Here is a 12,895-nt window from a genome sequence, read left to right on the forward strand (position 1 = left end):
GATCTGTCTCTCCTCCCCTGTCAGAAAGGGGATCTGTCTGTTTACGCGCATCGGCTCCAGCGTCGCACCGCAGGCGCCCATATCGCTCTTAAAGCGTCCGACGCACACCTGCGCCCAGGAGAGACTATCTGCCGCAGTATAATTATGGCAGTTAAAGGCCCTCTTTCTTTATTGCTGTCTGCCTAGTTCTATTTCGGTCCGATAAGTCTACCAAGTTACTATTACATTTGCCTAAGGGTGTCCTGTGCCCTAACCCTCTCTCCCCTGTTCCTGTTAGGAGGAATAAAACTCTCTTTGTTAATTTTTAACCACTTGCCGCCCGCATATAGCAAAATGACGGCAGCAAAGTGGTTTTGTTATCCTGATCAGACGTCAAATAACATGATCAGGATAACAGAGCCAGCGTGCGCCCTTGGGGGCCCCGCAGCACAGCGATTGGAGGTGCTGTGTGTCAGTATGACACACAGCAACTCCGATCATGGTGTGAAGCCTCTGACAGAGGCTTCATACCACGTGATCAGCTGTGATCAATCACAGCTGATCATCGCATGAACCAGGAAGTGCCGGTAAACGGCTTTCCTCGGTTCACGCTGACAGGGAGAGCCGATCGGCAGCTCTCCCTGTCAGAGGGGGGGGGGGTCTGTGCTGATAATCAGCACATTGATTATCAGCACAGCCCCCATCAAAAGGTGCCCATCAGCTGCCAATCAATGCCCATCACCTGCCAGCCTGTCCCCCTCTATAAAGCCTGTCAGTGCCCATGAAAGTACAGATCAATGCCCACAACAGTGCCCAAAACGTGCCAATCAGTACCCCATCACTGATGCCTGTCAGTGCCCCATCAAAGTGCCAATCAGTACCATTCAGTAAAGCCTGTCACTAGCTCCTGATCAGTGCTGCCTATCCAGTGCCACCTATCAGTGCCCATCAGTGCCATCAGTGCCGCCTATCAGAGCTGTCAGTGCTGCCTATCAGAGCCGCCTATCAGTGCCCATCTTTTGTTTTTAATTGTTGCTCTTTTTTCATTTATAGCGCAAAAATTAAAAACCGCAGAGGAGATCAAATACCACCAAAAGAAAGCTCTAATTGTGGGAAGAAAATGATGATGGTATTGAAGTGGTTAAAGGGACTGGCGCCCATCTTTCCATCTTGCACTACACCCACCATGCCTGGTAATCTGCACCCTGCGGAGGAATGTCAGCCCTCCCTGACTCTGGGGGTCACTACCAGGCCTCTGGAGGTCGGGGAGAGCACTACATAGATTTGGTCTATGACTAGAATTATATCAAGTATTTTACCTCTAATGAGCAGCAAAAGCAAAGGTTTCCTGTAAAGAGATTTGCAGATTGGAAAGTTGATGGCAGGACACGAGAAAGCATTTATGTAAGAAACATAATATTCATTACAATGAAATAATGTATTTAAACTGCTTCTCCCTACATCAAAAAATGATTCAGCAACAGGAGCCTTGCTGTGTTGTAATGCCATTACGGCCAGGGCTGAGGTCAGCAAGGACACAACACTAATTTCTTTTCACGGTGAGTAATCAAGCACATTAAAGTGACGCAGTGCTGATTCAGTTAACAGCAAGCAGATGATATGCTGAATATTATTGCAGCTCTGTGCTCTGACAATGACCTCACCTGACCTCACACACATAGGAAGGTATTAGAGGTCAGAAGGAAATGACCTGTGAACTTGTCCCAGAAGAACACAGAGGGATGCTAGTAATGCTATATACTTGTTACTTCTAACCCTGTCATGTCTTTTGGCAAATTAGTTGTCTGGTGGGTATTCTAGTCCTGCAGAATGCAAAAGCTGAAATAGCGATTTCCTTATCTTGTTTTTTTTGTTTTGTTTTTTTAAGAAGAAATGAGAAGCAAAGATAATAAAAACATCCTCTCTACCTACACCATGTCTTATTCTTTTCAAGGTCAAGTCTTCACCATACCTTCCAACATTTTGAGATGGGAATGAGGGATACCTACTAACAAACATATGTAGGCATAGAACACGCCCCCTGCCACACCCCCTTAAAGGAAAATTAACCCCAAAAAATTAATTTAAATCTACAGGGGTTTTTTTTTAACATTACTATTCCTTTATATTGACTTTTTAAAATGTACAAATGCAGCAATTTAGAAATTGAATAAAAGGTTTAGCACGGGAAAACACTTTTTGAAAGATAAAAAGTGCATTTTATGGATCAGACCAAAATAAGGGACAAATGTGGGGGGAAGAGGGACAGCAGGACATTGCTCCAAATCAGGGACAGTTGGGAGCTTTGTCTTCAACAAAAAACATACTTTCTCGGGATGTTAAAATGGAACCATACTCACCTGTTCTAAAGTGCTTTGATCCCCCAGAGCTCCCTGCCGGCCATTGACATCTTCAGCCCATTGGCTTTCCGGACATCCATCCCCGGCCATTTTAATTGGCCAGCCTGAGGTAACGTAACTGCCATGACTATTGTTTGCAGGGCTTTTTTTCAGTGGGAACACAGTTCCAGCACCTCAGCACTAAATGCATGCAAGGGGTGTGCTGGAGGGTCTATTGATGTTGGCTGCTGGGGGATCTATTGTTGCTGGGGGTGCTGTACTTCGGAGTGCGCCCGCAAGGTAACCCCCAGGGAGAGCGCTTCTCCCAGGGGTTTACCGATGCGAGGAGGAGCCGTGAGCGCTGCCGGGGGACCCCAGAAGACATGATCCGGGCCACACTGTGCAAAACTCTACAGTGGAGGTAAGTATGATATGTTTGTTATTTAAAAGAAAAAAAACAAAACAAGGGTTTACAACCCCTTTAAAGTGAAGCTCCATCCAAAAAGGGACGTTCCACTTTAAGACCTTCTCCCCGGCTCCTGTTTGTGAAATGGAGCTTTTGGGGAAGAGGGGGGAGGGGAGCGTTTACTCGATTTTGACAGGTACCCACTCCCACTTTTGCTTCAATCGCCTTAGGGGATCGGAAGAGGAAGTTCTCCTTCCCCCCTCTCTCCCAAAGTCATGTGTCCCAAAAGACTTCTGGATCAGTCACAGAGCACAGCACCGCTCACACATCCGCAGTGGGCACCCGGCTGTGAAGCCACAAGCTGTCAAAAGATGTGGGCGCCGCTGAGAGAGGACACAGGGAGAACACAACTGGGGTGAGAACATCGCTGGATCGTGGGACAGGTGTCCGTTTATTAAAAGTCAGCAGCTACAGTTTTTGTAGCTGCCGACTTTTAATTTTCAGTTAAGAGACTGGAGCTCCGCTTTAGCAAATGAATCCAAAACTAAATGAATTCTTTTGTCATGAACTAAATCTTTGAATGAAAGTTTACCTTTAGAAGTGTAATTATAAATTCATCTGTGGAGCTCTGCATTAAAGCGAACCTGCTACTTTGTCGTACATGGGCAAAACACAGATCCATTTAAAAGGGAATTACAAAAATGACACACACTGTTAGCCTGAGCAGACAGATAGTGGATGCCATAGACAGTTTGTGGTCTGGTTATAAATTAATCATAGAGCTAATCTTCCTGTAAAACCTCATGTACATTCTTTCTGTATAAAAAGGGACAAAAACAAAAGTTATTAGGCTATTTCTCTACAGGTTGATCGCTATTAATTTTACTTAATAGCATGAATTAGGAAAATACAGCATTACAGCCCCTAGGTGGAGCTAATGATCATAGAAAAAATAATTGTTTAGCGTGATCATCAGCTCCATCTAGTGGCCATAATGTGTTATTTTTCTGATTCATTCTGTTCTGTATGAAAAGCAATATTCAAACTGGAGAGAACATCTGTTTTTGCCCCCAGTCACACAGAACAGGTGTAGCTTCACAACAAATAGTTCTGCTTTTTATTAATACACCCCTTTGTGTCCACCATCAAAGATTTGGGGTAGTGCTGGAGGCAGGTATCATATCTTGCTACATTACCAAACTTGTGGGCTGTTGTCTTCCAAATGTTGATGGACTTGTGTCTTTTTTCAACATCACCTACTATGAAACTATGTTTTATACAGGGCTTTTTTTCAGGGGGAACTTGGTGGAACACAGAAGTCTGGTTTCTGTGTTTACAAGTGACAGCTCTGCACTCTGTGTGTAACCCCCATGAACTCTGTACTCTGTGTGTAATGCAATCCTGATATTTAATGCCCCTTTAAGACACTTCTACTGTTTGTGAAATATGACCACACCCACTATTTGATGGGTTTTTGGGGGGGGTCGTGGTTGAGTTCCAGCACCTATTGTTTGAGAAAAAAAAAAGCCCTGGTTTTATATAAATATAATAATGGGAAAGTATGTACAGTATATGTAGATATTGTGTGTTTTTCCTGCTCTACACAGCAGATACACAGCAAGAACACAGAAGAGATGTTTTCCTCCAGTACTCACCTGGTTTAAGATGAACATCTTCTGATAGGGTGACCTGACTGTTAGGTTCCTTGGTGCTAACCACCTGCAGCTGGATTGCCGGATGTTCTATGAGCTCTGCTCTGCACCCTTTCGTCTTTAAATTAAAAACAGTGTCACATCTTTCACTCTCGGCTGAGTCCACCATAAAATCCTGTTAGAAGACAATGAATAAAAGAGCAAAGCGTAAACAGATGGCTGTTCATAGTTTCATAAAATGCCAGCCAGCTTCATGAAAGCCAGTAGGAAGGCGTTCTGGTTTACATTATTAATAACTAAAAACTGTTTCATGTAATAAATGTTATAGTTAAAATTTTATTGCCGTGCTAAATAAAGTAGTTTTGCTGTGTGGTTAAGGAGAATAAAGGACACAATAAATGTAATCTGTTTTTCCTTTAAAGCAGTCCTGAAGACAGTACATTGTATTGTTGGACGTCAAAGAACAGTGATCTGGAATAGCTCTTTGTATTTCAGAAATGCTCCATACATCGCGCCCAACTGTCCCTGATTTCGAGGGACTGTCCCTGATTTCGAGGGACTGTCCCTGATTTCGAGGGACTGTCCTTGATTTGGAGCAAAGTCCCTCTGTCCCTCTTTCCTCCTTATTTGGGTCGGATCTATATTTAGTTGTATATAAAATGCACTTTTTATCTTTCAAAAAGTGTTTCCCAGTGCTAAAACTTTCATCAAAATTATAAATTGCTGCATTTCTCAATTTTAAAGCCAATATAAAAGGAATAGTAGTGGTAAAAAAAGCCCTTGTGGATTTAATTAACCTTTTTTTTTTTGGTCAGTTCTCCTTTAAGGGGGTGTGGCAGGGGGGGCATATCCTATGCTTACATACGTTTGCTAGTAGGTGTCCTTCATTCCCATCTCAAAATGCTGAGAGGTATTGCTCCATGGGGTCAGTAATATGTACAGGGACGGTGATGGGATTAAAATGGCATACACCCCAGACCGCTATTGTTCCCAGAAATGGAGGCCAGCACTGAAAGCCTTCCTTTAAGAGCAAAACAGCCCAAAAAATGTTATGCTAGTTATGTAGCTTAGAGAAGAGCTGCAGTTATTCTTCGTACACACGATCGGATTGTTGGCCAACAAAACCGTGGAATTTTGTCCGAAGGGTGTTGGCTCAAACTTGTCTTGCATACACACGGTCACACAAATGTTGGCCAACAATTACAAACCTAGTGATGTACTACGTGTTTTTTTAGCTCTTTAGAGCCACCCTTTGGGCTCCTGCTAATTTTTTGTTAGTAGAAGTTTGGTGAGTGTTGATTTGTGCTTTTCTTTTCGCATTTTTCATTTAGCGCTTTTCAGTTTGCGCTTTTCATTTTGTGCTTTTCAGTTTGTTTCTGAACGTCCATTCGTCAACCAGACATGTTGCGGAATCAGAGGAGGTAACATGTTATTTATTATTGGCCTTGGAGTTATTGCTTTGATATTATTTTTTGGTTGAATGATGATTTGATTTGCTATATTTTCTATATTTTTGGATGCATAGAATGCACTTTTTGGTTAAGTTCTATTGGTAGATAGCGTGTCTAATTTTAATTGTTTTCTTTTTTTAATGCACAATAAAAAAAATTGTGGAGAATAATACTTGGCTATGTGTTTTACTTCAAATGACAGTTTGGGAGTAGGCAGTTACAGTTAAAAAAATACAATGTAAAATTGACAAGGGACACCAACATAGTTGTATGTTTGATCTTATAAACTGCAGGATTTAACTTGCACAAATAAAAAAAAAAAACAAAAACATAATAATATTATTTTTGATATCACCAGAAAAAAAAGCCTTTGAAAATGTGTTTGCAATAACTCCATCAGTATCACCAGCAAAGCAGCTTCATTATTATCCCATTAAAGAAGAAGAGAATTGTGCGCTGCATTTCGAGATTTCATAATTTGCAGCGTCACGAATGTTAATTCTCCATTACAAACGCTAGTTTAGAAGACCAACCGCTTCTGCTTCCGAGCATGCGTGTTTGTAGTTTGGACTTTTGTCCGATGGACTTGTTTACACACGATCGGGAAATCCGAAAACAGACATTTGTTGGCGGAAAATTTGAAAACCTGCTAGCCAACATTTGTTGGTGGAAAGTCCGACAACAATTGTCCGATGGAGCGTACACATGGTCGGACTTACCACCGACAGCCTGTCATCACACATTTCCCATCAGAAAGTCAGATCGTGTGTACGGAGCTTAACTGTCATGCTTTACCGCTGTATGAACCCCCACTAGGGATATTCACTTCACTCTGTGCCTTAGTGGCAGGTGTCACTGCAATAGGAAGTAGCACTAAAATCACCTCTGGGGACAGTTGTCACTGGGACAGGACATGCAAGGGAATCTCCCCAGTAGGAGACACACATACAACATTAAAAATCACTGCCATTCTACCAATTATCACCATTACCACCAGTAAAAAGCTAGATGTATTTAAAATGGAATTGGAAGTGTTTATGGGAATGTTTGACCATTCTTCCAGAAGCGCATTTGTGAGGTCAGACACTGATGTTAGATGAGAAGGCCTGGCTGGCAGTCTCTGCTCTCATCATAAAGGTCTTATATCGGATTGAGGTCAGGACTCTGTGCAGGCCAGTCACGTTCCTCCACCCGAAACTCGCTCATCCATGTCTTTATGGACCTTGTGTGTAAGGTTATGTGTGTGTAAAAGCACCCCGATACTTTTAACAATATAGTATGTATATATCACACACACACACACGCACGCACGCACATACATACCGTAATTACTTTTTATGTTTGGAGGTAAAAAAAAAATGAATATGCTAAAAATCCAACCAGTGCAGGTTAGCTGCACCTTCCCATAGACTCCCATAGACTTCTGTCACCCTCTAGTGTGCTATTAGCAGTAGTGCAGGTAAACTATAGTCCATAGCTCCCAACTGTCCCTGATTTCGAGGGACTGTCCCAGATTTGGAGCAATGTCCCTCTGTCCCTCATTCCTCTTCATTTGTCCCGAATTTTGGTCTGATCTATATAGATATATAAAAAATGCACTTTTTATTTATCAAAAAGTGTTTTCCACCTTTCATCTGATTTCTAAATTGGTGCATTTGTAAATTCCAAAAGCCAATATAAAGGAATAGTAGTGGTAAAAAAAGCACTTGTGGGTTTAACCAATCCTGTTTTTTTTTGTACAATTCTCCTTTAACCACTTGAGCCCCGGACCATTATGCTGCCTAAGGACCAGAGGTCTTTTTCCAATTTGGCACTGCGTCGCTTTAACTGCTAATTGCGCGGTCATGCAATGCTGTACCCAAACGAAATTTGCGTCCTTTTCTTCCCACAAATAGAGCTTTCTTTTGATGGTATTTGATCACCTCTGCAGTTTTTATTTTTTGCGCTATAAATGGAAAAAGACCGAAAATTTTGAAAAAAAATTATATTTTCTACTTTTTGTTATAAAAAAAATCCAATAAACTAAATTTTAGTCATACATTTAGGCCAAAATGTATTCGGCCACATGTCTTTGGTAAAAAAAAATGTCAATAAGCGTATATTTATTGGTTTGCGCAAAAGTTATAGCGTCTACAAACTAGGGTACATTTTCTGTAATTTACACAGCTTTTAGTTTATGACTGCCTATGTCATTTCTTGAGGTGCTAAAATGGCAGGGAAGTACAAAACCCCTCAAATGACCCCATTTTGGAAAGTAGACACCCCAAGGAAATTGCTGTTGAACCCATTGAATATTTATTTTTTTTGTCCCAAGTGATTGAATAATGACGAAAAAAAAAAAAAAATATTTACAAAAAGTTGTCACTAAATGATATATTGCTCACACAGGCCATGGGCCTATGTGGAATTGCACCCCAAAATACATTCAGCTGCTTCTCTTGAGTATGGGGATACCACATGTGTGGGACTTTTTGGGAGCCTATCCGCGTACGGGGCCCCGAAAACCAAGCACCGCCTTCAGGATTTCTAAGGGTGTAAATTTTTGATTTCACTCTTCACTGCCTATCACAGTTTCGGAGGCCATGGAATGCCCAGGTGGCACAAAACCCCCCCAAATGGCCCCATTTTGGAAAGTAGACACCCCAAGCTATTTGCTAAGAGGCATATTGAGTCCATGGAATATTTTATATTTTGACACAAGTTGCGGGAAAGTGACACTTTTTTTTTTTTTTGTGCACAAAGTTGTCACTAAATGATATATTGCTCACACAGGCCATGGGCATATGTGGAATTGCACCCCAAAATACATTTAGCTGCTTCTCCTGAGTACGGGGATACCACATGTGTGGGACTTTTTGGGAGCCTAGCCGCGTACGGGGCCCCGAAATCCAATCACCGCCTTCAGGATTTCTAAGGGTGAAAATTTTTGATTTCACTCTTCACTGCCTATCACAGTTTCGGAGGCCATGGAATGCCCAGGTGGCACAAAACCCCCCCAAATGACCCTATTTTGGAAAGTAGACACCCCAAGCTATTTGCTGAGAGGCATGGTGAGTATTTTGCAGCTCTCATTTGTTTTTGAAAATGAAGAAAGCCAAGAAAAAACATTTTTTTTTTCTTTTTTCAATTTTCAAAACTTTGTGACAAAAAGTGAGGTCTGCAAAATACTCACTATACTTCTCAGCAAATAGCTTTGGGTGTCTACTTTCCAAAATGGGGTCATTTGGGGGGGGTTTGTGCCACCTGGGCTTTCCATGGCCTCCGAAACTGTGATAGGCAGTGAAGAGTGAAATAAAAAATTCACGCCCTTAGAAAGCCTGAAGGCTGTGCTTGGTTTTCGGGGTCCCGTACGCAGCTAGGCTCCCAAAAAGTCTCACACATGTGGTATCCCCGTACTCAGGAGAAGCAGCAGAATGTATTTTGGGGTGTAATTTCACATATTCCCATGGCATGTTTGAGCAATATATCATTTAGTGACAACTTTGTGCAAAAAAAAAAAAAAATTTGTCTCTTTCCCGCAACTTGTGTCGCAATATAAAATATTCCATATGATAGCAATAGGTAGTGACAGGTACTCTTTTTTGAAAAAATTGGGGTCTATTAGACCCTAGATCTCTCCTCTGCCCTCAAAGCATCTGACGACACCAAGATCGGTGTGATAAAATGCTTCCCCAATTTCCCAATGGCGCTATTTACATCCGGCGAAATCTAAGTCATAAAATGCTCGTAGCTTCCGGTTTCTTAGGCCATAGAGATGTTTGGAGCCACTCTGGTCTCTGATCAGCTCTATGGTCAGCTGGCTGAATCACCGGCTGCATTCTCAGGTTCCCTGTTGAGACAGGAGAGCCAGAGAAAAACACGGAAGACGGTGGGGGGCATTCCTTCCCACGGCTTGTAAAAGCAGTCTAGAGGCTAATTAGCCGCTAGGATTGCTTTTACATGAAAGCCGACCGCTGGCTGAAAAGAATGATACCAAGATGATACCTAAACCTGCAGGCATCATTCCGGTATAACCACTCAAAGCCGTGAATGGCGTACCTGAAGACAAAAAAATGGTTAACAATAAAGCACAGTAAACGGTAAAGTATAAAAAATTGCATACCTGAAAAGCAAACATGATAAAACATAATAACAATAAAACATTGCAGAATAGAATACAGTAAAAAAGAGCAGAACAATAGAGAGAATATAGAGAGAGAGAACAATGAAACGACAACTATTTTTTTTTATTTTATATATATTTTTTTTTTTTTACACTTTTTTTGTAACTAACTTTTATAACGGTAACCGGTTCCAGGTTCGGGTCTCTCAAAATGCGATGGCATCTTGGGAGACCCTGTGAAAGTGTGCCTAGTCTGTGCAATGCTGTACCCTACGCTAATACTCAACTAGTGAATGGTAGTGTTCAAAACATTCACCAATGCAAAGACCAGGATTGTCAGGACAGGAGGGACAATAATAGCGGGTGTCACGCCTATATCCGCGCTTGCTGCAGACACAACATCTTTTTTGGGGGGGTTATTTGGGTAGGGGTACTCGGGAGGACATAAAGAAAATGCCTCTCATGCAGCCGACTGCATTTGGTTGGGGATGTGAATGGGGGAAGTACGGGCGCTGCAGAAGTGGTGGGTTCCCAATTAGGATTGGCGAATGCAGCAGGAAGGGCACTATGGGCACGACGGGCCTGTGTTTGTCTTTTTGGTGGCAGCGGGACACTACTTGTGCTTGCCACCTCACCAGCTTGAACTGCACTTATGGGACTCGCCACGTCACCAAGTGTTACTGCAGTGCTGGTTTGACTACGACCGGGGTGTACTAGGCCGCTGGCGCTTGCCAGTTCAATAAAAAGCTACCAAAAAAACTGTTAGCGATTGCAGGGATCAGTCCTGACTCTGCGAACGCTGCAGTTATGCGTTAAGTGTTTTGTAAGTGACAGTGATCGATCGATACTGCACTTGGGTGGGCTGAGCTGGGCCGGGCGGAGGGGCAAAATGCAGGTGCTAGCAGGTATCTGGGCTGATCCCGCTAACACTGCGTTTTTGGGAACCCTAAACTGCTGGGGACGCCAGTATAGATCTGATCGGATCAGATATTGATCCGTTCAGAAACTATACCACTAAGGGAGGCGTATGCTGCGTGCGTGGGTGTTAGCGGTACTGGCGCTAACCTGATGCTGCTTGGGGCTGGTGCTTGCCAGTTCACCAAAATACTACCAAAAAAACTGTTAGCGATCGCAGGGATCAGGCCTGACTCTGCGAACGCTGCAGTTATGCGTTTAGTGTTTTGTAAGTGACAGTGATCGATCGATACTGCACTTGGGTGGGCTGGGCGGAGGGGCAAAACGCAGGTGCTAGCAGGTATCTGGGCTGATCCCGCTAACACTGCGTTTTTGGGAACCCTAAACTGCTGGGGACGCTAGTATAGATCTGATCGGATCAGATATTGATCCGATCAGATACTATACCACTAAGGGAGGCGTATGCTGCATGCGTGGGTGTTAGCGGTACTGGCGCTAATCTGATGCTGCCTGGGGCGACGCATATCACCGCCGGGCGATCAGGGGGCTAAACCTTTATTCGGTGATAAACTAACCAGCGTCAACCGTAACACTTATACGGTGATCAGTGGTGAAAGGGTTAACTAGGGGGCAATCAAGGGGTTAAAACATTTATTCAGTAGTATATGGGGGTCCCTGTCACTATAAAACGCTGACGGCGAACCTAAATATTTACGTCCCTAACTAGCGTCACCAGCGACACTAATACAGCGATCAGAAAAATGATCGCCTAGCGACACTGGTGACGGGGGGTGATCAAGGGGTTAAAACTTTATTAGCGGGTGTTAGGCGGGTATCCTAGACCTTAAGGGGGCTAACAGTAACTGTCCTAACACTGTAACTGTCACAAACTGACACCAATACAGTAATCAGAAAAAAAAAAACCTGCTGTCAGTTTGTGACGGGGGGGTGGTGATTGAGGGGTGATCGGGGGGGCGATCGGGGGGGGGGATCGGGGTGTTTTGTGTGCCTGGCATGTTCTACTGTGTGTGTGTGTGTTTTCACTCACAGTGATGTCTTCTCTCCTCGGCGCTGGAACGGAAACTACCGAGCCGAGGAGAGATGACATCATTTACTTTGCTGCTGTTTAGCATACAGCAGCAAAGGAATGTTCCCATTGGCCGGCGGTGATCGCGAGGGGGGGGCCACGAACGGATGGCCTCCCCCTCACCTCCGATCACCGGGGAACAAAAGACGACCGCCTCGGGCACGGGGGGGGGGGGGGGTCCGATCGGACCCCCCACCCGCGGAAGGCAAATCACGTACATGTACGTGATTTTGCCTGTCCGTGCCACCTTGCCGACGTACATCGGCGTGAGGCGGTCGTCAAGTTGTTAAGGGGGTGTGGCTAGGTGTGTGTCCTATGCCTGCATACTTTTGCTGATAGGTGTCCCTCATTCCTATCTCAAAAAGTCGGGAGGTTTGTATAGTCTGGCCCAGGGCTAAGCCAGAGCCATGGAATCAGGGTCAGGTTTATTAGATGTTAGGGCTGGATGACTCATCCATGCAGCTCTCTGGTGCCTCCCCCTGGTTCTAGAATATTGGAGAATATTCTAGAAATCAGGGAGAAGCTAGGAGGGCTGTCTTGCAGATTTAGGGGCCCTTGGCCAATCCCCAGGAGGTGGTCCTGGCAGGGAACTATGGAGCCCTTAAAGAGACATGCTAGCAGGGGAATTGGGTAGAAGATGGAGAAGCAGTGCTGAGGAAGTCTGTCGGTGGCCCTTGAGGGACCCCTGCCGAGGAGGGGTTTTACCTCAAGCTGGAACTCAGGGGGCTGGCCTGGAAGGATCCTGCCACAGGAGGCAGCTGGAGGAAAGAGAGACAGAGTGAGTAGATCAGCATGGTGCAGGGACCAACAAGGGGAGAGACTGCCGGCTGTAGCAGCGTCTTGAAGACATTGCCCTGGATTTGTTAGTCTGGTAGGCAGGCAAGAAGAAGCAGCCAGGTGAGCAGGTGGAACGACAGCAAGGTGGGCTAGCATTTCCTGCAAGAAGTGGAGCTGAGACCAGTTT

General features: G+C 44.1%; 1 protein-coding gene across 1 annotated transcript in view; it reads right to left on the reverse strand.

Moving 5' to 3' along the window:
- ITGB8 (integrin subunit beta 8) overlaps positions 1–12,895 on the reverse strand; it is a 187,892-nt gene that overhangs the window by 85,233 nt on the left and 89,764 nt on the right. Inside the window, exon 3 of the mRNA XM_073630056.1 lies at positions 4,380–4,551. Within this exon, the coding sequence (XP_073486157.1) occupies positions 4,380–4,551 (172 nt within the window). The remainder of the gene's footprint in view (positions 1–4,379; positions 4,552–12,895) is intronic.

The sequence above is a fragment of the Aquarana catesbeiana genome, linkage group LG05 (assembly GCF_042186555.1).
Source record: "Aquarana catesbeiana isolate 2022-GZ linkage group LG05, ASM4218655v1, whole genome shotgun sequence".
NCBI classification, from domain to species: Eukaryota; Metazoa; Chordata; class Amphibia; order Anura; family Ranidae; genus Aquarana; species Aquarana catesbeiana.